This window comes from Perissodus microlepis, chromosome 12 (genome assembly GCF_051167445.1).
Source record: "Perissodus microlepis isolate ML-2025 ecotype Zambia chromosome 12, ASM5116744v1, whole genome shotgun sequence".
NCBI classification, from domain to species: Eukaryota; Metazoa; Chordata; class Actinopteri; order Cichliformes; family Cichlidae; genus Perissodus; species Perissodus microlepis.
In genome coordinates, this window is record NC_140472.1 from 19,070,327 (window position 1) to 19,097,608 (window position 27,282).

General features: G+C 42.1%; 1 protein-coding gene across 1 annotated transcript; it reads left to right on the forward strand.

The window, feature by feature from the left end:
* gas2l1 (growth arrest-specific 2 like 1) lies at nt 1–26,759 on the forward strand. The gene is made up of 5 exons (XM_084946013.1): nt 1–1,228; nt 11,077–11,184; nt 19,150–19,246; nt 19,947–20,250; nt 22,043–26,759. Exons 1-5 carry the CDS (start codon nt 527–529, stop codon nt 24,120–24,122), a joined length of 3,291 nt encoding a protein of 1,096 aa, XP_084802139.1. The 5' UTR covers nt 1–526; the 3' UTR covers nt 24,123–26,759.
* Nucleotides 26,760–27,282: the final 523 nt, after the last annotated feature.

The window sequence follows — 27,282 nt, forward strand, 5'->3', positions numbered from 1 at the left end:
CTTCCGTTTATCCCTCATAATGGGATGTGCCACCGAGTCGCTGTGCTGGTCTGAGCCACAGCAGGTCAACATATTCAGCGCAAGAGGCGGCGCATCATGGGCCGAGCCTGTTCGCAGTGAAACGAGTCGAGGACTGCGCGCTGCGGAGTGCGTTTCATTTCACTCTGCTCCGGCTGACCGCCTCGCACACTGATATGGCGACACGTGGATTTCTGTGGGCGCGAGGACCCACCGGCCACAGTGTGGATTAACTGGTGGTCTCGCGCGGGACTTGGCGATGCGTTCGTTAAAGGAAACAAATTCCGCAGATATCCGGAAAACGCATCCATGCGCCACGGTCGCTCCGCATCCCGATGTGCTCGTGACGATACAAAGCCTGGCTTCAAGGAGCTTTCATGGCACGTCGGCGTGGGTGCGTTCACGCGGTTGTTTTGCTCTTCTTTGCGCGTGAGGCTTCGGAGCGCAGCTGTGCAATGAGACTATCGGGAATTATCAAGTAGACTTAATTGATACATAATCCGACAATATGGCTGATCAGAGCAACATCCAGTCCGCCGCATCCAAGAGTATCCGGCCCTTTAAATCCAGCGAGGAATACCTGTATGCCATGAAGGAGGATCTGGCTGAATGGCTTAACACCCTGTATGATCTGGATATCACTGCGGACACCTTTATGGAAGGGCTGGCGACGGGCTGTGTCCTCTGTCGGCACGCCAACAACGTGAACCGCGCCGCGCACGAGTTTCAGCTGGAGTATCCCGAAGCTGCACAGGCAATGAAGCTGCCATCTAAAGATGTCGTCTTCCAGTTTCGCAATGTTGTCCCCGGCTCGTTTGTGGCGCGGGACAACGTGTCCAACTTCATCACCTGGTGCAGGCAGGAGCTCTGGATCAAAGACGTCCTCATGTTCGAGACCAACGACTTGGTGGAGAAATGCAACGAGAAGAATTTCGTTCTGTGTCTCCTTGAGGTGGCGCGACGTGGGTCCAAGTTCGGCATGCTGGCCCCCATGCTGATCCAGCTGGAGGAGGAGATCGAAGAGGAGATCCGGGACCAGGAGAGCCTGCGGATCGATGAAGGGGAGCCAGCTAAGCAGAGCTCGCCCAGCAGGTGTTTCAGCCGGAAGGAGAGCAGTAAGAGTGTGGAGGATGAAGAGGAGCCAGATCCAGAGCCCTTCATCTGGCAGCAGAAGAGAGTTTTATGTGACATGCGAAATCTGGATGAACTGGTGAGTTTAACAAATGAAAAGATCCGCAAACCCAAAATGTGTCATAACTGCTTTATGAACTAGTAAGGTTAAGTGCAGCCTAATGATCCCTCTGCTCAATTCCCACGCTGTTCAGTCTTAAGTGTGGAAGTGGATTTGCAGGAAAGCTTTATTTCTATTATAAATGTATAATAGAGGTTTTCCATCACGTGGGCTCAGTCTACAGCAAATATCAACCGGTCTGTTTTGACTGGTGCTAAAACAGCGTCTAACAGCTCACAGAAGACCCATTTTCTCCCACAGTAAAACACAAAAATGTGCCAAAAGTGAAATACTTGCTCTGAAAGTACCATGTCAGTGATATAAAGAACACAGGAGCCTGATAGATCACCTGTGGGGTGGGTGCGTGCAAACATCTGGGCTTGTTTTAAGACGTGCTGTTAAATTCCTTCAATTCTGGAGGGCCTGTGTGCCTTGCCCTCTCCTACAGGAAAGTGTTGAGAAGTCACAGGTCAAATCGGCTGCATTCTTCTGGAAATACCGGTCCTGCATCTCAAGAAATTCCCTGAGACTTAGTATTACTTCTTTCTTTCATTTAGCTTGACAGCAACACAATATCACAAGCTTCCTGATTATGTGGCATTTCTGTATCTGCTCAATCAAGATGCCGGGAATGTCCCTCTGGGCAGTTTTGCTTCTGAAACACTCCCTCTTCTCTGCAGTCAAACCATTAACTCTTGTCATTCATTGTGCTGAACTGGTTGACCTTTGACAGAGCATGCTGCACATGAACATGTGATGGAGGCAAAGATCTTGCCAGCGCAAAGCTAATGAGCACAGCCCAGCACAACGCACGCTTGTTAGGTTGTGAGTAGGGGGTGGCTGTAATATTGTCATGCTGATGTCTGTCTTTGACAACAAAAATGTGAGGGACACCAGAGAGGGAGGAGGGGAGACAGTCAGCAGCTACACTCATGCAGAGCCATTTCTAGTGTGTGACCTCCAAAGAACAAGAGAGCACGTGGAGGAAGATGTGCGCCGTCCTTATCCCTCGCTCATATGACTGAGGGTTATACAAGCGAGCTACATTTTTGGGAGAGAATCATCACAGGAAAGTTACAGATGCTCATCCCCATTTTTCCGTTTTGCCGTGTTTTACACTGACAGCATCCCTCGGCTGTGATCGAGACACAGATTTGACTGTTTTTGACTAGTTTAGGGATGGAATTATCTGTTATCATCTGTGTGATGAATAAACTCTCCATCCTCTTAAAAAAATTGATCAGGGCACTTAGACCACAGGCTGCAACATTAAAATAGTACGCTATCATCAAGCATGTTGTATATTGTCTGCTGAGTTGTATTTAGTAACACATCCTGTCGAATTATATCAGCTGTTGGTGACAGACTATGTGTAATATATATTTCCACTGAATACCTCTTTATTTCCTGCACTCTGACACAGGGTGTTTACCAGGAAATAAAAATAAAACCCACATTATCATCTACATAGTTTGACCAATATCTGCTACCCAGTTCTAGCTGCAAGGCTCAAGACCTCTTCTCCCTCTATAAGCACAGTCACAAGTTTATCCACCAGGATACGTTTGTATTTACAAGAGATGAATCTAAATTCACATTGACTTAATTTTGTTTCTACATTAAAAATAAATAAATACATAATTTATCAACCTCTCCACAAACCGCTTTCTTATGCATACCCAGTAGCATTATTGATAACATATCATCAATTAATTATCAGCCTCTTATGTCATGAAAGATCCTGGTAATGTGAGCGTTCAGCTTCCATTTAGCTTCTATGTATTCTTATAGAAAATATTATTAATGTGAGGTAGTGGAAGGAGCTAATACCCGCGCACAATCACTGATTAAAGTCAGGATATCATCTTTTCATGTTTACCCGTAATACTTTCAATTAAAAGCAGGAAATTGGAGCTGCGCTTTATATCTATGAAGAAATGTTTATTGTAAGGCAGCTTCACATGAGACTGGGATACAGGATATTTATTTATTGTTTAATTATGAAAGAATAGATCACACTTCCATATAAAGTCTCTGAGCTAAGAAACAGAGAAATACCCTGCCACAGTACCACACAGTGTTGGTGTGGATGACTCTCTGTGTCTGTGATGGAGCACGTCTCTCGCCCAGTATCAGTTGGGATAGGCTCAAATTATACGGTCCTGTGGGATAAGCAGTTAAGAAAAAGTATGCATGTATGGATCTTCTTCAACACATTGTTTAGTGGTTAGTCAATCAACTTAATCCTATTACTGAGACAAAGCAAGTGTGGTGGTAATAGGATTACATGTCGTTATTCTAATTAGTTAAAGTATACAGACAGGCCACGATAACGCAAACTACAGCTTCCTCTGTGGCTCTTCAGCAATCACAGAAGTGTCACAGAAGTTATAATTTGTCCCTGACTACTTGGCTTATGCAAGAATAAAGTGACTCAGTAAACAAATGACTCGCAGTGCAGACAGTTGATGTGTCACATCAACTACCTGCTCTATACAATAGGCATAAGCTGTTGATATTCCTGATTTCAACACACCCTCTCCAACAGAGTCTGCCACTAATCTGTCAATGTTAAGGTTCCGGCTGATGCTCCAGTGCTCCACTTTGATGTTGGGGAAGTGACTGACTAAGACTTCTGAGTGCAATAAATGTTCCTCTTCTCAGTCCCAAAGATGTTCAGACAGCAGCTGGCTCACACAGATGAGCTGAATATACCCACACGTACTGTTTATCCTTTGCATTAGGGGATTTTCTGTCCTATCATCATCATACAGGGATTATGAAAAAGACATTGATTGGCTGAGGCAAAAAAACAAAAACCAAAACACACATTGTACCCTCACAGATATCATTTAGTCTCTTTTCCAGGTCTCTGTGCTTTTTTTTAACCAGGTTGTCTCTTGAGATTAACATTTCATTTTCAGGAGAGACCTGGTCAAGTAGGCACACCATCACAGCGTTACAACTTAAACATCAAGAATTACATAAAAGAAGATAAAACAAGTCAGAGTCAAAACAATACAAATTCAAGGTCCAGGTTCTGAGTAGCAGTTACACACTTCAGCTACAGAAGTCTTTATGAGAGCTCTGAATTCTTCCAGGGAGACGAAAGCATACGGCTTTAATGCGCTCTGACCAAGATGCAAAATAGCCAAGTAGAGCACCACAAATCATAGCAGCTGTTTGAAGATGTTGAGGGTTTACACAGATATAAAAGGAAGCTGTACATAAAAATATAACAGTGAAGTTGTCTCTTTAAAACTAGCGAAGGCCAAGAAACCAGATTATAAAGTACACAGTGACAACAAATTTGATATGACACTTAAAAAAAGCTGCGAGTCTAGACAATGAAACGTAAGCAGCGTGCAGATGCCACCATAATCAACGACATTTAAGAATGTCACCTGTAGAAGTTTTTTTTGCCAACTGATAAATTAAAATTGTCCAGATTTCAATAATAAAAACCCAATCTAACCTTCTACTTTTCACAAAGTGCCCAATATGCACTCTAAAGGAAAAGTCTATCATCCAACCAAATACCTAAATATTTATAGGATGACAGTCTTTCAGTAAAATCTCCTCCTAGGTGTTTTTCATACGCGAGTATTTGCATGTCTCAATAGTAAAATATGCTTGTTGTAGCTATACAAACTGCAATCTGTTTATTCCAAATCATTACAAATTATGGATGCTAACATGCATTGTTTACGCTACCTAAGCAGTTGCACATTGATTGAGCTTAGAAACAAAAGATTTTTTCCCTTCACTCCACATCTTTGCTTCTTTTTGCTTACTCATATAAACTGGTTCATTTCTTTTCACACCCCGGGCTTCAACATTCAGTCTTCGTTCAGTTTTTACACTGAGCCCTCGCAACCCATCCCCCCACATCTGTCCCTACTGGAGATGATGAAGCAAAGAGTGGATCCGTATGTCTCATTGGGTGCATGGAAAGAGGAAATGAATAGCTACTGTTGGCAGTGAGGTAATCAAAGGCTGACATCTTGATCTTTGGATGGGAACATCAGCAGGGCAAAGGGGGAGGGTGATAAAGACATAACATGTGTGTTATGACTACATGCATGGACACTGCTCCGTTAACCTTATGGTCTCATTCGTGCATTCGCGGTATACAAGGGGGGGGGGGGGGGGGGGGCATGATAGAAAATGTGCCTAGAGTGACTTCACTGTACACTCCGTTAAACCTGACTAGAATGGATGTGGCTCTGGGAGGGAGAGCTACAGTAGAGAGGGTGAAATGGAAAAGTAGGTCATGCTTTGCATCGGGTCACACTCAGATGCTTTGCTGAGAGAGCGAAACACCCTTCACTCTTTCTCCTTTCTTTGCTACGTGCACTTTGCTTTTAAAGGGGTGCGCTGTTATCAGAGGTTATTTGGCACAGTAATACTTGTCGCCATCTCGTTTCTCATCGCTATTTTCCAGACAGCCCGGTGCACATGGAACAGCTGAGTCCTCAGTTTTGCATAATGCCCACTTTATGTCTTTATTGTTGTACTTGATGCTATCAGCTGATCGTTTGCATGTTTATCGCTTAACTGGTTGTCCGTCTGATCTGCCTCTTTCTGTCTGTATGAACAGTGATTCGCTGGTTATTTTCTGCACCCGCCTGCAGCCTCTACAAGCTGGTCTCAGGTGGGGATTAAACATAAATTCCTCTAACCTTCCCTGCCACAAGGAGAGCGCTGAGTGTTGTTGATCCTCATCGAGACAAACCAGCAAATCAGCCCAACCTTGGCCGGATAATTCATTTTCATGCACTGAATGATGATATTGCTCTTTGACTGGAGCAGCTGAATAATGGTGTTATTGCTCTTAGATCACATGATGCCCATCAGACTCTTATATTGCTTCAGCATAAGTGGGTGCTTGTCATGTGGCCAAAAAAAAGGCATTGATTTACAGAGCACGATTTCCTTAAAGCAGTAAATGATAGCTATCCTGTAGCAGGTATGACTACACTTTCACCTCTGGGCAAACATACAGTACAGTATAAAACAGCAAAAAACATCTACTGAGATCTTAGGAGCTCACCAATTAAAACATTATATGTTAAGCACATATTTCCGTTCTGTTTCATAAAGATTAACAAACAAATCCACCATGTTTATGAGGTGGAAATGCTTTTAACCAGGGCACTAAGCTAAGCCAACTAGCTGCTGCCTATAGTTTTGCATGCTTACTTTCCCACTTTGTTCCAGAGTTGTTGTTTTAATGCTGCTTTTGACAGAATACAGTACTGTATGAAACTTTAATGTTTTGCTACCAGGAAGCCAAACTTCTAACACTGACCTATAAATAGTTAAAGCATAAAAACTTAAATGATGAACCAGTGTTGTGTCTACACATAACAGACAACTTAGCAAAGAACTAAGAACTTTGAAATGGTATCTTTAGACCATTTGATACTGGCACACTAAAGTATGCCAATCTGATTTAAGTCCGGACTTTGACTACGATGCACCTCCACACTACCACGACCGTGTTTGACTGTTAGTATGAAGTTCTTTTTAATCAGATGCTGTGTTAGTTTTAAACCAAATTTAAGGAAACACAAACCTTCTAAAAAAAACTTTGCTCTTGTCAGTCTACAGAATATTTTTTGTGGGGATTACTTTTTCACACAGGGCCTGACAGGTTATGATACCCTTTTCCCCTCAATAAATGAAATTGTTCTAAAAAAATCATTTATCTTTGTCTAATTGTAAAATGAAACACATAAATGTGACAAATACGCAAGGAAATAAGAAATCGTGGCACTGCGGGTCAGAGATAAAAAACACTCCTAATTGTAGGCGAGCTTATCAGCAATCAGACCTCCTCAGTGGTGCCGCACTTCCAGTCCCATCCCCTAGTTCCTCCCCGGATGCAAGTGTCCACTCTGCGGTACCGCCCTGCATCATTATCAGTTATTTTCCACAAGGAAGATAAGTGATATACAACTCAAGACTGAGAAATAAATAAACAAACACATCAGTAAATGAGTAAGTTAAAAACATAGTAAATACTAGACAATAAACAAAGAAATTAGTAGAAGAGCAAGACTGTTTTTGTGAGCCTGAGATGGAACGAAAATTACATGTAGATTTATGATATTTTCCAACATAATAGTGCTTCTAATGGTAACAGATGTAACGGAGGAGCAGTAGAAAATACAAATGTTTCTGAGTGGGTTTAAAGGTTTTGCTAGAATGCGTTGCATTTATTTACCCTCACGGCAAAACGGTATTGAAGCCTGTGTGTGTATATGCACTTTTCCTCAACAGCACAGAAAACTGCTGCCTTCAGAATGATTGTAAATGTGTTTATTCCTTTTCTCCTCCCCATGTAAGGGCATTAGGTGACCTATCTGACCCCAGGGCACTCATCCAACTGTTTTTCCATTTCTTCTCTGTGCTGGTTAGGCTAGGCTCTTACTCCAGAAGACTAACTGTGTCTGAACACTCTTTTAGTTCATTCCCCTGGGCTACAGGTCCAACATAATTAGAAAACATAATTATCATTCATTTAGCCATTCATCACCTCCCTCCACCCCCGTGTTGTTTAACGAGATCGTTTGTGCGAAAGCTGTTCCCAGTTTATGAGAAAGCGTGGTTGTCCACGGACAAGTCATTTATACAGGCTGTCGGGGCAGCGGTTTAATAGGTGGATAGGGTTTGAAGTGTTGCTTTTTTCAGAGCTCTGGGAACGCTTGCTTATGGGTGGTGAAGCAATAACCCTTCAAGTTCCAAAAAATCTCCCTTACACAGCAGGAACCTCTTGTGGCCTAGTTTTCTTGTCTCTTATCTGACGGCATGCTTGTTTCATCCCGGGAAGCTTCCAGGCTTCGGGGCATGCAGATAAGCTAAGAGAAGAGTCTTGTTCTGTCATTTGGAAACATCACCTCGGAGCCACATGCTCTTTTATTAACACTTTTGTATCACCGAGGGCTCAAAAGTCGAAATCTAGAAACGCCCTGTAGAAAGAAATTCCTGGGAAGTGAGTTGTCATGTTCACTTTTTATTGTTGGAATTTAGCAATGAGTATCCGTCCCTTTATACTCATAAAAGGGGCCACATACAGGAGTCCAGCACACCTATGTTTGGTGAAATGTGTGGCCATACGTGGGTGTTGACTCATGAAGGGAGCAGACCATTATTCAAATGGATCTGAGAGTACATCTGAATAAAACCCTGAGCCACAAAACCAGAAAAAAAAATCTGGTGTTTGTGTGTTTGCATAACAACCACTGACTTCAAACCATACAGCAACAAATAGTAGAACAAAACTGGAAACCCTGGACATTCCTTTGTGATGATGACATTTTGTTCAGATGCAAAGTCAAGTCTCAGTGTTGCACGCTTGTCTTTATTTGAAATCAGCACAGAATATGCACAGAGAACAAAACCGAGACATCTTTAACTCCTCTGCTCCCATTTCCTCTGTTCACCCTTTTCTATGAGTTGGCCTTGCAGTGTTTGCAGGTCAGGAAGGAAAGGACTGAGGACACTGTTGACTCATACTGTGCAGATAGGACAAGATCTGTGCTGTGGGATTGTTAAAAAGAACACGTGATCTTAATGTTAAATTCCTCAGAGAAACAAATACAGCTTTTCAGTTCAAAGGAAGTATCACAAAACTTTCTTGAAAATATTATTTTTTGTCTTCTTGCAAAACCATCTCTGCATTCCTATCTTAAGATAGATGCAGGAGATTTCCAGTATTGGGGCATGCTGTGAATTGTTCCCTCATCTTCCTTTTTTTTTCTCTCTCTTCCTTCTCAAACATCTGCAGCTCTCGCTGGAAGCGTCTCTCGTGAGACCGGCAGGCATCCATAATTTCTCCCCCAATTTTTCCCCAGTGTTCCAGCTCCACTTCTGCATGTTTCCCACGTGACCCCATCTCTCGCCTCACTTTTCATCTCATCCCCACCCCCCACCATATGCAGTGCATGCCTGTGTGCGTGTGTGTTTTAGTTTCAGTTTATCTGTCATTGTTGACACAGCGAAGACATGGGAAGTGCAAGTATTTCACAGCAAAGAATCCACTGACTAAATACTTTAAATGCAAGGGCTGCTCTTTGAATGGGTTACTATTAAAAAACACTTCAAATGTACATCCTGCTCAGTGTTTCTAATGTGACACGTTAAGAGGAAAACCTAATCTGAACAGGACCAAGGGAGAGAGACTTTACTATGGCTGCGGTGAAAAAAAAAAGAAGGGAAACTGTATGGTCAGAAAGGGAAGGGTAACGCTATGTGTGCGTCTGTTGCCATAGCAGTCTTTCCATTAACACACAGACTAGGGTTTTTCCAGATAGGCCTAGTCCACCTACTGACAGAATGAAAGAGTGGGTGACTGGGCGGACAAAAAGAGAAGCAGCAAGCAGCTGTAGAAATGTAAGCAAAACCAAAAAAAAAAAGAAGATAAATATAGGTCTGGTCAGGCAGTGCACGGGCTAAAAATAGAGGCTGATCTACAACAAAGCAGACGAGAGAGGTAAGAAGAAGTAAAGGAGCCTCGATACAAACAGGTGAGAGGCAGAACAGAGGCGCAGGTGAGATGTGAGGCTTAGCTCTGAGGCCTCCCTCTTTAATTAGCACGGGATAGAAGAAGGGTGCTATTTCAAGAAAATAACAAGGTGGCACCTTAATCTTCTGAATACACCATACCGGTTATGCGGTAGGTAGAGCGAGCACACACACACATACACAAACAAGCAATATCCCTTGTGCCCTGCAGATAGCATGAAAGGTGCAGTAAACAGCTAAAGCGGAGAAGCTACAATCAGGTATTTGATCAGATTAATATCTACATGCACCCCTCCTATTGTTTTTACACCTATGAAGCAGTTATTCATCCTTCATCCTGCTTCTGTGCTCTCCTCGGTCCACTTTGCAGCTTTACTTTCTCTCCCTGCTGCGCGACAAGTGCGCACACGCCTTTGTCTGACGGAGACGCCAAGAAAAACATCAAAGTTGTCCAATCCAGCAAGAGCGGCAGGCCTGCGCAACAAAGCGAGCGATCTCACTCCACCCTGCAGTTGTGTCTGACTCTGCTTGCCTAATAAGCACCCGTAACCACAGCAAGGGCACCGGCTCTGACTCTCTCGATTCAAACCCCATCTGGCAGCACCGGCCTGCTGACATCATCGCCACTAGTCTGGTTTCCGTGCTCTTTTCTTCCCTCTAGTTGATGATGTCACAGAGACAAACACGGTCATGTAAAAAGCCAAGAGAGCCAGAAAGGGAGAGTATTAATTTGCACATCCAGTGTGTATTTTGTGTTTGTGTTTTTCTTGGTTTTTTTGTGACATTTAGCAGTGAACATAATGACCAAATGTTCTGAAAAGACGAGGAGAGAAAAGGCTTTTATTGTGGTGAGACAGCGGGGCGCGGTGCTTGATCACCCAGTGGGGGGGTTGGAGAGAATATTTTGGCAGGAAGATGACACACACATACTCCAACACTCTCGTATACTTAGGAAGACTGCTCATTTCTCATAACATAAAACAGAGGCTTTGTGCTTTTGACACACAACACTCACATTCAGCAGCGCGTTGGTCATTGTTGCAAGTTTGCGACTAATCATGATGTCATGTTGGTAAAAACAGGAAAGGATCATTATCAGCTTCCTCTTAGGTATCCAACATCATGTGTGGCTCATCTGAATGTTAAAAATGCTTTGTTTTTGCTGCTGTAGCTCACCTGGCCTGGGTTTGATCGTGCCCCCGCAGTCGCTCCCTGGTGTCCTGTTGAATAAAGGTTAAAGTGCCCAAAGAATAAATTATCTAAAATCTAAAAAAATCCTTTGTTTTTGTCCTTTACAGGTTCGGGAGATTTTGGGGCAGTGTTCCTGTCCAGCTCAGTTTCCTATGATCAAGGTGTCAGAGGGGAAGTACAAAGTGGGGGACTCCAGCGCACTGATCTTTATCAGAGTAAGTCATCGCCAAGATAAACCCTAGCATCATCAGATATTTGTCACTGTGATACACATCTTTGTATGCTTTCATTTTACTCTGCCAGATAAGGGGACAAACAATGTTGTGTAAGAATGCCCACATTACTAGTTTTGTCATGAGAATGTAAAAAATGTTGAGAGGGCACTTTTGAAAGTCAAAAACATCACAAGTACTCAAACCTAATGACTTACTACTCCTTTTACCTTTATGTTAATTTAATGTTTGTTAGACAGTTTTTCATTTGAATGCCATTTTATTAAAAACACACTTAGGCAAACAAAAACTACTGTGATCAACCAAGTTTTACATAATTGTGCACAGATCCTGTCCTACAAAGGATTGCCCTCAACATTTCTGCTCTTCCCAGGAGCTTATCTCAGAATTCTGGGGTCTGTACATAAGCAGCCTCTGTGGGCCCCCTTCCTGTCCCCATCCATCCTTTCCTATCTCTTTGTTTTGACTTTTTTAAACACATAAATAAGCCGACGACTGTCCACAACAGTTTGGGTAGCCATTGATCCTTTAGTATATAACATTTAATAAAAAAACGCTCGCCACCTCATTTCTTAGCATGCTGTATTCATCTTCTTGCTCACTATCTGATACATAGATATAAGAATGGAGTTTATAGGACTGATATTAACTACTTAACCTGCTTACAGCACAGTCCTGTTTTGAACCTTAGAGATCAGACCAGATCACCACATCACACCAGAAAAACTGTAAATAGTATAATTACCTTAATAATCCTCAATTATTATTAAGGATTAATACCTTAATTATTATTATTAATAATAATGATGAAAATTTCAATGAGCGTCCAAACTTTATTTGTGCTCACATTCAGCAGCCAACTATAACACTATAATTACAGTAGCTTAGCTAAGTAGGCCTAACAGAAGTATGTAAGAATCCATTAGATTAAATTAGGTTTATGATATGTGCAGTGACATGACATATAATAGCTGGAGATGCCATATATTGCAGTCTAATGGTCATTTGGACATGTAGGCCACTGGCTGATTTAGTAATGTTTGAAAACATTCAGAAAGGTGTACACAGGTATGTTGGTGTTTATTAAGAGCTAGCAAAAGCTAAGTAAATGCCTCCATCGGCATACAAGTGAATCTGATTTAATATCTGTCTCCTAATATTTCTGGAACCATCAATTTGTTGTCACGTTGTCAGATGTGAAAACTTCAGAAATCAGTTTCAGAAATCAGATGACTGATTTAAGTTTTATTACCAAATTACTAAAAATAAATAAATAAAAATAAAGCATGAGCAGTTATGCACCTGGGTTAGGACGATTACGTTTAAGGTTTTCAGAGCCAGATATGTGGCATGTGTAGTTCGACAAAAACCTGCATTGAAATTTCAGCATTTTGTTATAGAAATGGTCTGATTCAGGTTTGTGGTGTAAAAAATGAAAAACTCTGTGAAGGGAATAATATGCAGCAGTTAAATGGGTTAAGGATTGGAGTTTCTCCTGGGATGTTTGGATTTCTCTGTGAAACGAAATGTCAGCGCCTACATGTCTGTGCCCCTGCTGGTGGGAGGAGCTTATAACATAGGGGTAAGCTGCAGGGAAGAATAGTATATATTCGTATTTGTTTCAGCTGACAAAACGACCACATACTATAGAGATGTGGGACAAATTAAAAGAAAAACCTGAACTCTGGACCTCTAACATTGGGAGATCTAATAGCTCTGTTCTGCTGGGGAGGGCAAGACAGCAACGTCATCAAAAGACATAACAAGGGCGCAAACTTTTGGAAGAATGGCGCTGCTCCTGTTTCTCCTGTGCTATAGATTTGGAGAAATAATGCAAGTGGTGCATTGAAGCTGTTCATGTAGCATGTGATGGTCCAACATCTTACTAAGTCACCTGTTGGCTTTTCCTTTATTTTGTCACATGTACGTGTATATTTGGCACATAGCACAGCGGGCATACAGCAATTACATGGAGCCATATGGTAGCACCATATGGGATCATTTGTTGGTTCATGAAGAGCAAGATAATATCCCAGCAGAAATCCCTCAGCTGTTTGGCTGAATTAAACTGGAACAGTAATATGATTTCTCTCTCTCTCTCTCTCGAGTGTTTATGAACTGCCTTCATCTGGCCCACTCCCAGGATTGTACTTTTTCCATCCAGACACAAATAGAGGTTTAGGTCACTTCCTGAGTTTTCCTTATCTTGGCTGTAGCCTGTTTCTCTTGGACTGTTGGTCTCGTTTTCAGTTCAAAAGCTGCCACTGAACCCACACCAGGCCTCAGAGGACAGTGCAGGAAGGTCGTCTGATACCAAAGATTGATTTGGTGTCACTTACCTAACATGTACCACAGCCTGATAATGGACTCTTTGAATGGCTTTCCGGGTTTGCTGTAGGCGTGCCTGACTGCTCTAATGCCAGTATTTATTTATTTTCACTTTTAGAACCACCACTTGGCCCACACTAGGAGATGTAATGTAAAATATATGATTACATTTTTGGTAAAATTATCTTTGTTTAAGAAATTGAGAATTTTTTTTATACATATTGAGTTATAGATAAAAAAAAAAAAAACAGCTTTCAAATGTGTTCTGAATTTAGAGACTGTGAGGTTTGTAGTTGCTTTCCCACATACAGGTTAGGCCAGTCCTACACCAAAAGGAAAAATCAATGCAGATCCGGGACTGCAAAACTGAGCTGTTGTGTTTAAAAATGGGTTGACTCTTCAGTGTTTTACAAGGCTCTTCTCGGTGTTGTAATTGTGCTCTGTGGGCATTCTCCTTGGCCTAGAAAAAAAGCCAACACCGTCAACTTATATAATGAAATGTGACACGTTTGAAAAACAGATTGTGTGATGTACGTTAGTCATTGTGACAGCCAGGAGTAACGCACCGATCGCACACTCAGAAACACCCACATACAGCTACACCTCACTCATCCGGTTTACACATTCAACATTCAACAACATCCGTAAAACGGCTCCAGCTCTCAGTTTGACAGGACAGTTACGGAGAAGACAAACGGAGGGCATTTCTATGGAAGACAAGACGGCACCAGTCCATTCCTGGAACAAGGGGGAATGAGGCGTGGTTGTACCATGGGGGTGTTTCTGGGTTTATTTACATGTCTGCAGCAATCAGAGCTCCCTGGCTGCTACAACAAGCAAGCTTCCATTTCCAGATATGTGGACTCAGCATCAATAATCAATTTTCCAGCATTTTTGTTTGAAGATTTAAATTTTTATATAGCATTTTTCAAAAACACCTTACCCAAGTTGTAGTAAAGGCTGGTCATTTCCAACCTTTTTCAATCCCTGCAGCTCTGGTAGATATGAAGGATAAATGGGTTCTTTAGTCTTCATGTGAAGACACAAAAAACACTTTGTGATTACATTCAGCTAACCATAACCATCAGTTGTGGGTAGGACATTCTCCTTTCTACCATTTCTGCATAGCTGTTGGCCTAGTATTGAAACCATTCATCCACGTGTCACTGGGAAAAGGACCCAAGTCCAGGACATGGAAGCAAAAAGCATTTATTCACTGACAAAGAATCTGAAAATCTGTGAGGTCCAAAAAGGTAATCCAAAACAGGTGCACCAGAAGGAATGCTATGGAGAAGTCATGGAGTACATACAAATGCAGTGTTACAGATTAATCAGCCACGGTTTTACCCTCTGCTTCTGAATCTTCAACATTAACATTTTGTCATTAGTTGCGTGGGTCAGTATACACATATATGCAATTAATTAGTGGTTATAAAGGAGGAAACTGCCATTAGAGGCTATTACTAATTCACTGTCAGATTATAAATGTGAGTTTAATGGCATTTTAACAGAGGAATCTATAGACATTATTTGACTGGTGATAAGACACGGATGCAAAACAAGCAGACACAGGTGACAGTAATGAGATCGAGGCAAAAACATGAAGTGAGAGCTGAACGAGACAAATGAGAAAACTAACATTCGGATTAAAAAAGGAAATAACCAAAAGATAGAAGTAACAATGAAATACGATGAGTAGCACTAAACATGATGGCAGACACATGCAGAAGGCTCGAGAAGAAACAAGTAAAAACTAAAGAATGGCAGTTTTATTTATATTGTGCATTTCATTACAAGCAAACTAAATATGCTTAACACAAAATAACTGTAGGCCTGTGTAGTTAACAAGATTTTTAGTCTGTTTTTAACTGTATACACAGATGTAACTGATCTCAGGTCAGCAATCAGCTTGTTCCGAAAACCATAACCACAGTAAACAGAAGCACCGTCGCTACACTTACGTTTAATTCTAGGAAGAGTTAAAAGATCTGCACCTGATCACCTGAGAGGTCTGACTGACTCATGAATGACAGGGAGCGTGACATGAGTACTTTCAGTAACTGCTGACGTTTATTATGTCTGAGTATGGTTTATCCTTTATGTTATTTAAAAATAATTCAAATATTTATCTGTGCTTTTATCTAATAATATCATCGGTGCACTTTTTTGATTTCTGCCTTCTGCTCATCCGTTATTTAAGTCGCTTTTTTTTAAAAATTGTCAGATCGCTAAAATTGTAATTTTCAAATGTAATTTGAGGGTTTTTTCGGATTAGTTGAGCTAATCTGTAATAGCACCCGATGTCTACTGCATGAGTATTCCCTGGGGTATCCCTGGGTTAAGTCATTGATGTAGTCATTGATGTAGTCTAACCTTTTTATGACAAATTCAACTCTTTCAAAAAACTTATAGTGGGATATAAAATTTAATCACTATGTTGAAGTTATTAAAACCATGCTTCTGGAAACCTTTATTGATTTTAGCTTGTTTGAAATAATTAATAATTCATGGGATGAAAACTGAAATTTTATCCTCAAAATCAGGGATGTCAAACTTAAGGCCTGGGGGCCAGAATCAACCCGGTAAAGACTCCAATCGGGCTCCCTGGATGGCTTTGTAAAACGCAAAGCAGGACAAAGATTTTGGACTTTTAACTGTATTCGCTACACCAAAGTAATTCATTTCATTTCACCAGTTTCATTTCTGTAGACTGACAGAAAGGGGAGATCAAAGTGGAGTGTAGTAAATGTAGCAAATTCGATGTGAAATGAGTTTGACATCCTTGCTCGACATGCTTTTATTAGCCACTGAGAACAGTTAAAAAAAGTCACTGTCATCTCAAAATATTAGACCTCCCCCTTCTCAAAATAGATAAAAATACACACAGTAACCTTCCCCTTTATTGACTCCGCATCTTAATTCGAATGCAGTCCCTGAGATGGTGTGTGACGTGTTTTATAAGCAGTTTAATCAGCATAAGCATGTGTTCGCCTGTTGCAGCAGCCATTTAAAGTAACATTTAAATTTGAGAATGGGCTTTGTGTGTTTATGAGTGTGCTTTGAGCCTTTTACTTGTCAGATTGGCTGTGTGCATGCTGCTCCGCCTTCCCCCTGACGCCTATCTGGGGATGACAGAGATTACACATATGCTCAAGCAGCTACAAGTGCACCCAACACGCTTCCCTTGTTCTTCTGATGGGAGGAAACGGGCAGTCGCCTTGAAAGCCAACAAACCCCTATTCAGCTGGCGAGGCTGTAAGAAGAATCTCGGGCTGAAAACAGGGAATGAAGTCCTAAAAGCGAGTGAGCAAGCCAGCCGTATGAACACGGGGGGCTCAATAAAGCATCTTTGTCCTTGAGGGAGGTTGCTCCCTAGTGGGAGGCGATACATTCACAACAGATGAAATGAAGCATGAGCTCAATTTTTTTAAGTCACCAGCATGATTTAAGAAGACGCTGGTTTATCACGCCCCCGCAATGATAACAAGAAGTCTCTGTTCACTGTTGCCATAGAAACAGGGATTGGGTCTCTGTACTGGTGATACCCCTCCGTTGGTTGGGAAATCTGGCAGCTGAGCGCTCTTTTAAAGTGGAACATGGTCCCTAAACATCTATTCAGCCTCAGTTGACTCCTCAGCAGTTCTGCGGCATTCCTTTTTAAAGGGGAAATGCGTAATAACCTTACTGAATACGGAAACGAGACAAAGAGAAGTGAAATGAAAAGAACTATGTGATGCTGTAGTTTGTGCATTTGTGTAAAATGTGTAATCTCTGTAATCATGTTTCAGCATCTCACATGATAAAATGGGGATTATCCTAAACACACAGTACCTTTCTCTTGTTAGGAGACGACAGTGAAGTTGCTTTGTGCAGAGCCTGTAAATTAATACAGAACAAATAGCATTTTTAGACCCCTAGTAATTTTCTTTGTAGTCATTATACTGCAGTACAAATTGAAATTTATCGTATGAGGCTTTTAATATCTGGTGCCATCATGACAGCTAGTGCAGTTTTCAAAGTAAAATCAGCAAGATGCTTTTATTGGGATGTTTTTTTATAAAAGACAGAAAGTTTCTCATCTCAGAATAGGAGGTAATGTACAGTAAAGAAAATTATTACTTCGAGTTATTGCTGCTAAAGGTCGCTCTACAAGCTGTTGAACCATGGGAAGTAGTTCGTTTTACACAGGATTGCGTGGAGTCCCATAAAAACTTTGTTCACATGACTGTATCAGTTTAACAAACAAGAATGTATTATGCTTCAGAAAATGACACCCAGTTTTAAAAGTTGGTAAAAAAAAAGGGGGATAAAAGTTTCACTGTTCAAAAAATGTATATAAATAAAGGAACAAGAAAGAGAAAAAGGGAGAGAATATACAGCAGAGATATTATTGTAAATTAAAACCAAGTCAAAATATTCTTCTGCAGAATTTCCAAGAACAGTCTGTCCCTCGCTTTTTTCAACCTTCTACCTTTTTGATCTTTTTTTTATTGTAACTGTTAATACTGCAGTGATGAATATGATGATATATTAAGAACATTGCGCAACCCTGCTTTTCACTGCTGGCTCGCGATGGCCTCGCAGCATCACAGAAAGCATAAACCTGTTACTGACATAAGGCCAAAGCATTGGAGAATAAGCAGTTTATGCTTCCACGTCTGATAGAGATAAGCAGATCAGCTGTTTTTACGGATTTGATGTAGTAGCGGAGCAAGGCCAATGAAATGACTTGTAGTGGATTGGTGGGGATTGTGCTTTGTCGCACATGTCTGTACCCTCTCTCTCTGACCAGGGACACGGAGATGTGATGCTGTGCAACGTGTGATTTGGTGGAAATAAACTCTGTGCCGGCTTGCACAGATTCGCCATTATGACTTTGCCCTCTGTGGCCTCAAAGACAGGGTTACAGCCTTCAAAACATGTGGCTGGCAGACTGTGTTACACAACACAAGGTAGGGGGATGCATCCACGGGGCTGTCACATCAAGCAAGCAGCGTTGCTTCGGTGAAGGCAGCTTCTGCCTGGAGGGAGTGAGACTCTTTGGTCTGATCCTATGGAAGTGTGCACCTCATAGAGGAGAGGAAGGGACATATCCACCAACCCCCTCTGTGTTATGGCTCTCCTGGCCCCCTCTTCTCATTGCCCCTCTCCCTGATAACTGAAGTCTCAGCAGAGGGGGACAGCAGGGGTGAGTTATTTCCATGCAAATTCACCCTGCTACCCCCTGAAAACACGGGGAAGACAGCTGAGAGGCATGAGCGAGAAGCGGCCAAAGCACACTTCGAGCTCTTTGTTATGCTACCATACTCTGTTTAATTGTGGGTTGGCATAGTAATGAATACCCCTCATAATGGCAGCAGCTGGGGGTGATGCTGGAGAAAGAGGAGTTGTGGGGAAAGGAGAGATGGGGACACATGCAGGGGCACATCTAGAGGTTATGTAATACTAAGGGCCAGCCAGGCAGCCTTCAGCAAGCTGCCCTGTTTGTGGAATATGTTTACTCGTGTGTGTTGGCGCAGTTTACTCAAAGGTTTAGCAATTTTTTAATGTATGAATATGCATGTCCATTTTTTTTTTCTCTATTGAAGTCTCTTTTTTTTTTCTATTTTTCTGCTACAGGTCCTTCGTACCCATGTGATGGTGCGTGTCGGAGGGGGCTGGGACACATTAGAGCACTATTTGGACAAGCATGACCCGTGCCGTTGTGCTGCTTTTGGTGAGGTCATTTCCTATTCTCCACTAGCCCCTTAGAAAACAGATTTATTGTCATGGCTCGGGTTACATAAATCATGATACATTACAGATTATGATTCACATCTGATTTGCTGTGTTCCGACTACGGCAGACATTGTGGATCATTGAAAAACTGTATTTGTCATTCAAGCCCTGCGGACATAAAACCATGATATGAGAAATTCTAAATTTCGTCTTTGCATCTATCAGATTTTTACTGTTTGACTTATTTTTTGAATAGTTATGTCACCCATCAACAGTCAGTCTGTGTCATACCGAACCTCGAGGCTCTGACTTTTTAATAACTCTTCTGCTACATGATCCAACAACACAACTGTACAGCAACTTTTTTGCTACTTTGATTAGGACACGTTCATGCCTAAAACTCTGAGAGAGTATACATCCTGATCTAAAGTAAGAGGCCATGCTGAAGATAATAGAATTATAAGCTGTTCTAAGTGTTTTGCATGACAAATCATTGTCTGATTGGCTAGTTCGACTAGTGAGTCCATCTTTGTGGGCAGCAGCTGTTGTAATTTATCTGCTAATAAAGAGCTAGATGCCACAGTTATTAGCTGTAGTGTATTTCTTGACCACTTGATGTCTTTTATCCTTGTACAGGCTGTCTGCCAATGTTGGTTAGAAGTCTTTCCAAACCACTTGTTGACAATCTGTCTCCACAGCCCACCGCTACCATCAGGCTAAAGCTAGTGGCCAAGGTCAGGGAGCCCAGAGCAAGTCCTCGAGCGCCCACTCCTCCCGCTCCACCAGCCCGGGTCCACACTGGCGAAATGATGGCATCGCACCCTATAAACCTTCTGACAGGCGGTCCCTGGAGCCCCACTCAGCTCAGTGTGCCTCGTCATCTTCCTCTGCGCGACCAGGCCGACCTCAGAACTCTTTAGAGCTCGACTCTGGCGCAGCACGTAGTCTTCTCCCAAAGCCGCCAAGAGATCGCTCAGAGCCCCGCCACTTTAATCCTCTCAGGTGAGTGTGTGTGTGTCTACCCAAGTGTGCAGGCAAGTGTGTGGGTAAGTGCGATACAATGATAAGAAATGAATCTGCTATGGGTAGCCTGGGAGAAATACTCATTTTTGTGACCTGTGATTTTGTGTCTGTTGACAGGCACACACACATACACACAGACACACACACATGCACACACAAAGAGTGGCATACACACAACAAATACACCAGAAAGCCCCAGATTAGAGCAGAGCAGATTTCTCTAATCTCAGGTGACATTGCCCTGATAAATCTGTAACACACAGCCACCCTACAGCACCTCCTTGTGGCTGCAAGGTAGAGATTATAATGTTTAATCAGCTCTCTTAAGGACTTGTCAATTCCCTTTCATTTTACAAATTCGATTTCTAATCATCTATCATGGATTAGATTCTGAGGGAACTGTTGCTTTAGCCCTTTTTTTTTTTTTTACATATAAAGGCAAACAGATGATCCGTAAAGTCAGTGTCAAATATAACCACAAACTTCTGAAGCGCCCTATCAGAGAAAGAGTGGTAATACTGAGATCTTTATCAATGGCGTTTATTATATGGATATAGAGACAATAGATAAAATAAAGTCTTCTAAGTCTTCTAAGTCTAAAATCCATGAAGCTGGAAAAATGTTCCACATACCTCTGAATATGTCAGAGTGTGTGGGTGCCTTTGTTTAACATAATTACGATCTGAATGGTGGTTTACTTTGGCTCTAAGCCAATATCCAGCTCATTTCTGTTATGAGCGATAGCTCAGACCAGACGTCAAGGCAGCAGCTCATTTCAATTAACTCTGTGTGTGTGGAGAGTCCACTTTCAAAGATAAAGACTAATCTGACAACTATCCCTAGACAACTGGTCAGCTAAGTGGAGAAGTAGGTCAACAGGTGGGCTCCATGAAGATACATTAGTAAGCCTGAATAAACACAAATATAGTTTCTGAAGGATAACCACAAAAGTCGAGCATGACGCCCATATAGTCTCTCTAAATCAGTAATTAAAATTCATAACAAAGGAACACAGTGGGCTGTTGTGCTGAAATGGTCTTATAGGCTTTTTAAGTTGTAATAAATAATGTGTCTGCTTTCTTTTCATGCTGCTTTTATTTTTTAAGTGAAAATTCAAGTTATGCTCAGTAAAACACGCAAATACACTTTATTAATATTATTTAAGAAACAGACTGAGTGCTGTATAGAAAATGTAAGAATGCCTGAAATCTTCCATCAAACAAATATCACAGCCTTTGCTAGGTCTTTAAATAACCAGCAGTATGCTGTTGATCAATACTCATGGGATCTATTTAAGTTTCTCCTTCCCGTAATGTGAACTTTGAGCTGATTAAACAGTTAAACCTGATGGTCCTGCTGGTGCGTGACAGTGGAGTGTGTTCTGGCCAGGAAAGCGCAGTGGTGTGTGTTGGGCTAGAAAAACTATGAGACCTCTAATCCTGCCCCCACTTGTTCTCATCTTTGCTGTAATCCCTCTGGCTGTCACTGCCCACTGTTCCAAGAAACACATGAGCCTGAGGTCGGACACGCTGTCTGTGTGCACCAGCGGCAGGTTGAAAATACTCAAAAATCCCTGCGTGTTACACATTATAGGTCACATGCTGGTACAAACTCGGAAAATCTGGGGGTGTCTTGGGGGCTGTATACTACCACAGGCGTGTAGTCTGTACCGCCTGTGGATATGAACACAAACTCAATAAGAAAATATTACTTTTATAGATGTGGTAGGTATTATAAATATAAATTAATCTGTTTCCTGCTTATGTTCCAGGAATAAGGAGACGATTACACCACTAACAAGACGTCTGTCTGGTGACAGTGACTCCTCTACGGCCTCCTCTAAGGGAGGAGGAGGAGGAGGCGGGGGGCGCCAGTCTCTTGGGGGTGCTTCACGGCGCTCGGGTGAAGAAGTAGTACTGCTTGTCAATCGTAAAGAGGGGAAACATATGATCGAGAGGCCTGTAGCCGGAAGTCAGAGCCCATCCCTGCGTCCCTCACTCCCTCGTGCACGCAGCCAGTCACGGGAACGCTCTGCACTCACACCGATACTCAAACCCAACCCACCTCAAGATTCCTCTGAAGGAGTACGGATGCCTCGAACAGAAAGGGGCCGCTCTCTTGGAAACGAGGGCCCAAGGAGGCTTCTTGGTCCACGGTCCCACAGCCAGAGTAAGTTGACCAGCCGTACTCGGTCCAGTGATGCCAGCCCAGGACCCGCTCTCTCCTACAGAGATCCTCAGCCTCCACCTTCAGAGAGACGAGAAGATCTTCGGGCCAAACAACTGCCCCCATCCTCTCCGAGAATGGCTGCTGGGTTTTCCAAAAGGCAATCGTCCTCATGCTCTAACTCACCTATTAAAGGGGTCCAGAGTAACAATAGCAGTAGTCCCAGCAAGAAGACCATAACTACTCCTAGGCCTCCTGCCCCTCGCTCACCCTCCGTAGGAAAAGGCAGATTGTTACCACCTGTGACATCAGGTGGGCGACGTTCACCACACTCATCTCCTCGCAACTCTCATCATCATGCCGCCCGCTCCTCTCGGACCTCACAGGGCTCCCGCTCTGCTGGGAGAGGCCACTATAAGAACGCATCCGGTCTGGAATGCCAGGAACCCGAGGAGGAAGGGCTGGGCTTTGGCTTCCCGTTGCTGCCAGCGCTAGACCCCCAGAGGGAGCATGATCTTTATCGCAGCTTTGAGGCCGAGTATCTTGCCAATACACAGCAGGCTAGAGCAGTGTCTAATAAAGCTCCTGGTGGAATCACCTTGCAGCGAGCTGGGATGCATCCGGCAGCAGTACTCACTGATCTTAATGTCAATGACTCTGCCTATTCCTCTTCCAACTCATCCACCTCCTCCTTGAATGTGGGGGCCAAGATGGGAACTCTTCCTGACCTCAGGGAATCCAAGAGAACTAACCCTCGTCACTTCCCACTGGAGGACCCCTTAAATTTACTTTCTGGACACAATTTTGGGGGACCACACAACTTTAGTCAAGGAGAGCCTGAACACTGGGGGGAGTGTAGAGGGGGTCACAAGAAGCTCCCAGCTATCTCCAGCTCCATGGAAGAGAGAGAAATCACTTCTTCCTTGCCTGGACTTCAAGACACAGAGTCAGATAGTTTGATGAATGACATTTCCTCGCAACCTGCTTTTCAATGTGGGAATATGAATGGAGAACATGGATGTTCTCCTCCTGAAGGGGGGATGATAGATCAACAGGGTCCTCTTGGCTGGAGCACACAGCCTGAAGGAGATGTTCCACTGGAAAATCACCAGCCAGACTTACCTTATGACATGGAAAATGGTGACGGGAGTGTTGACCTCCCAGCCTCTGAGGATTGTCCATCATCTCTTCCCCTTCCCCTCTCTGAGGACTGCTCCTTCCAGGATTCCTCAAGTGAAAACTCTTCCATGTGCTTCAGCTTGAGCGAATCCCGCTCCGAGTCACCTCCACCAAATTTGCCCTTGACTAACGGGGACGCTGATGGAGAAATGCTGGAGGCTAAGAAAGGGCCAAAGAGAGCAAACAGGCTTGACCCAATCCCTAAGCACAAACTGGGGACCCGATTCAGGCCCCGCACTGACAACAGGCCCGAAAACGGCCCCTCGCGCATACCCACCCCCGTCAGCTACAGAGACCTGCAGGCGAACAACACTCTTTCCCCCTGCCACACCCCACCGCTGTCTCCTCAGAGCTCCCATCCTACCAGTCGCCAAGCCACATGCAAGGGCCTGCACCAGGCCTTCGCTGATATGATCCATCCTCATCCTCGTTCCTCAGCCATGGGCAACAAAGACTGCGCCTACCCTACACAGTCAGGCAGCGTGGACACTGAAGCTTGGATGTAGCACAAAACGAAACTGTGGGTAGTACACGGGAGGGGGGTTGTTGTCATGAACTTTAACTACTGTGTTTAAAAAAGAGAAAAACAAAAAAAACCCCAACAAGATAAAAATGGGCTACGGACAGACTGTTTTTACTGCATGTCAAACGCTCCTTTTTTTCTCCATTTAGGTTCTCCCCTGAATAACTGCAGGGCTTCACATTGCTTTTTTGCACTCAAGCCAAATTATTTATTACCAAAGGAATGGTCTTTAAGTTACTGTAATTTTTAATTTTAATGTGTGCATGGGGATGCTTTTGCCAATCTTTTTTTTTATTTTTTATTTTATAAGTCACTAGTGAAATTCTCACGGTTGATACACAGAAATAGAAACCGAGAGCATATGTGCTGCCATGTGCCTCACTAAGGGGGCATGGTAAAGTGCCAGGGGTTGATGTAAACACTAGTCCTTGAGTCATGCAGACTGGCTCCCTCTTGTGGTTTGCCATAGCACTTCTGCTTGCCTTATAGTGAAAATACTGGCATGATGACTGTGATGTTTTCAGTCTGTCCACATTCATATATGACTCACTATACTCACATTACAATAATCAGTAACATAGACTAAGGTACACTCATCTCTGGCTCTATGAACATTATGCGCACTACCAGTTTCTGTACAGTTGTTTCATGTTATTATTTAACAATGTCAGCTTTTCATGATAATAAGCTGTTCTAGACAAGATAGATGCTTTTTGTTTGAATGCTTAATGTCTTACCGGTTTTTAACATTATGTTTAATGCAGTAAAATTTTAAAAAGTTTAATTTAAATGCATTGAGTGTACAACAAAAATATGAGGAGCATGGGGGAAGGTTATATTACTTTATATAGTTGTCACTGACATTTGAAATGTTGACTTCCTCCTCTGACCAAACTGTACTCTGGAATTAAATGCTAAGGAGAATGAATGTGTACATACATGCTGAGAGTGGGTATTTTGTAAAGACAAGGCTTGGAATATACAGTCTAATGTACATATTCACTGTATTCAGTGCTGTGCAGCCTTAGCTATGCAATACTGGTGTTGAAAATGCCTTGAAAATTCCCTTTGCCTTAAACAATTTTTCACAGGTTAATTTTTTTTTGAATGTTTTTAGCTAAACATCACTAAAATCTGTTAGGTAACACTACATTGCCATCTTTAACTGTTTATAATAATTGGACAGTTTGGGTGTGAATGTGAAGGAGAAAAAAAGCATTACCAGCCAGTTTCATTTATAAGTTATACCTGAAGTGGATGTGCAAATAATGAAAACCATATATATGATGTATTTCCTCTGAATACCCTCAGTTGTTTATCGCCTATTTAACAGATGGATTTCAATAATATGGCACAATTTATGGTGACATCTAGTGGCAAAAAAGAGAGAGAAATGTTTTATTCAATGGTAGAAAATGTTGTCTTGATATGATACTGAAATGTCCTGGTGCTGATTAGAGCCAATAATGGTCTGGTATGACATGGTAAGGTTTGATAGATGAAGACTGACTGGCTTTAACTCGAGTGTCTGCATGTGTGCAGGGGTGCATGAATAATGGATACTGTAACTGGAAACTGAGCCTACTTTGTGAAGCTCTCACACAATCGTCATCAATATGACAAGCCAGACTCCAGCTACAGAGCCTGCATTACTAGCTTTTTTGGTATTTTGCATGTGTTGAAGGGTGTAAAGTTGGAAAGCGGTTGTACTGTTTAGTGGGCTGCAGAAACCATAGAATCTCAAGAGCTTCTGAATTTGAGTGAAGGAAAAGCTGATATTAATATTTGATGATTGTTTTCCACACAATGTGGAGGCAAAGAAAAGAAAATGTTGATAAAAAAAATTTTTGCTGGACACTAACAGAGCATGGCCTGGGAATGGAGAGTGTGTATATCGTTATGTACATACTGTATGGGAATATGTACAGATTTGAAGTAAAGAGGGAAGTAGTGCTGGTCTAATTTATTTATTTATGAAATCAGCTTTCATGGGCTCATATTACATCTGTTTCCCAAGTTTGAGACAACAGACAGAATCAGTGGAAATGTTGTTAGTTAAAAATGAGAGTGATTTGAAAGCAAAGTGAACTTATTTATATGGTGTCCCATCTCTTAAAGATACAGTAATTTTATCATGTGCTGACTCCTCACTGCTACAAATGATTCATGATGTATCAGTATTGTTAGAGCGACATTGATTGCAATATGTAGCCGGTGGGCAGTTTAGCGTGTATAAACACATTACACATGTACTCTTAATTCTTTTTATTTTACATTTGTTTTGGCTTGTTCGAACACCTATTTGGTGTTTTAAATGTACAGGCTAACTGAGCCATGACTTCTACGATCTTAAAACGATTGATTGTCCTAATCTGCTCTTTCTGCCTACAGAGGATTTTATGAAATGCTCATAAACATTTGGATTTTGCCCCAATCAGCAAAATCCGAATGTTTGTGATCAAATGCCATTTTCACTAAAACTTTGGTTAAATGTACAGATTGCTTGACATTGTGGAATTTGTGTGTATGAAATAGCAATACTACAATGTTTCACGTTTTTTTCTGAATTTGAAAATGCTGTCAAGTTGTTCTTGTAATAAATCTTTTGCTCTGAAGTTTATGATGATGCTCTGGCCATTTTTTCATGTGTAGCTTTTGGCACAGCAGTGACTGGATTTTCTGTGCTACAGTGCATGTCAGAGAAAAGCAAAGAAGTGCTTCTGTTATTCTTCATGCACAGTGTTACTTACTATATTTTTATACATAATAAATAATTTGTTGCATAAGTAAGACACGACTAAATATGGCAATGCGTCCTGCAGATTTTGCTTTGTGACGTTCAAAATTGAGTTAAAATACTGCAGTTGTTTCTCCTCACAATGTGCTTGAAATGTTCAATTTTTATTACTATTTATTTGGATAAAATAATTCAGCTAATCCCTACATAGTCTTTTATAATTATAAGTTCAAAAATATTGTAAACTGTTGACATTTTTGTATTAAACTTTTGTTATAGCAAACCTTCCAGTGTTTAGTCAGTCTGGAAACTAGAGCCCTAGGAGCTAGAGCCCATCCCAGCTGTCATAGGGCAAGAGGCACAGATAACCATTCACACCAAGAATTTAAAATCACCAGTTAACTTG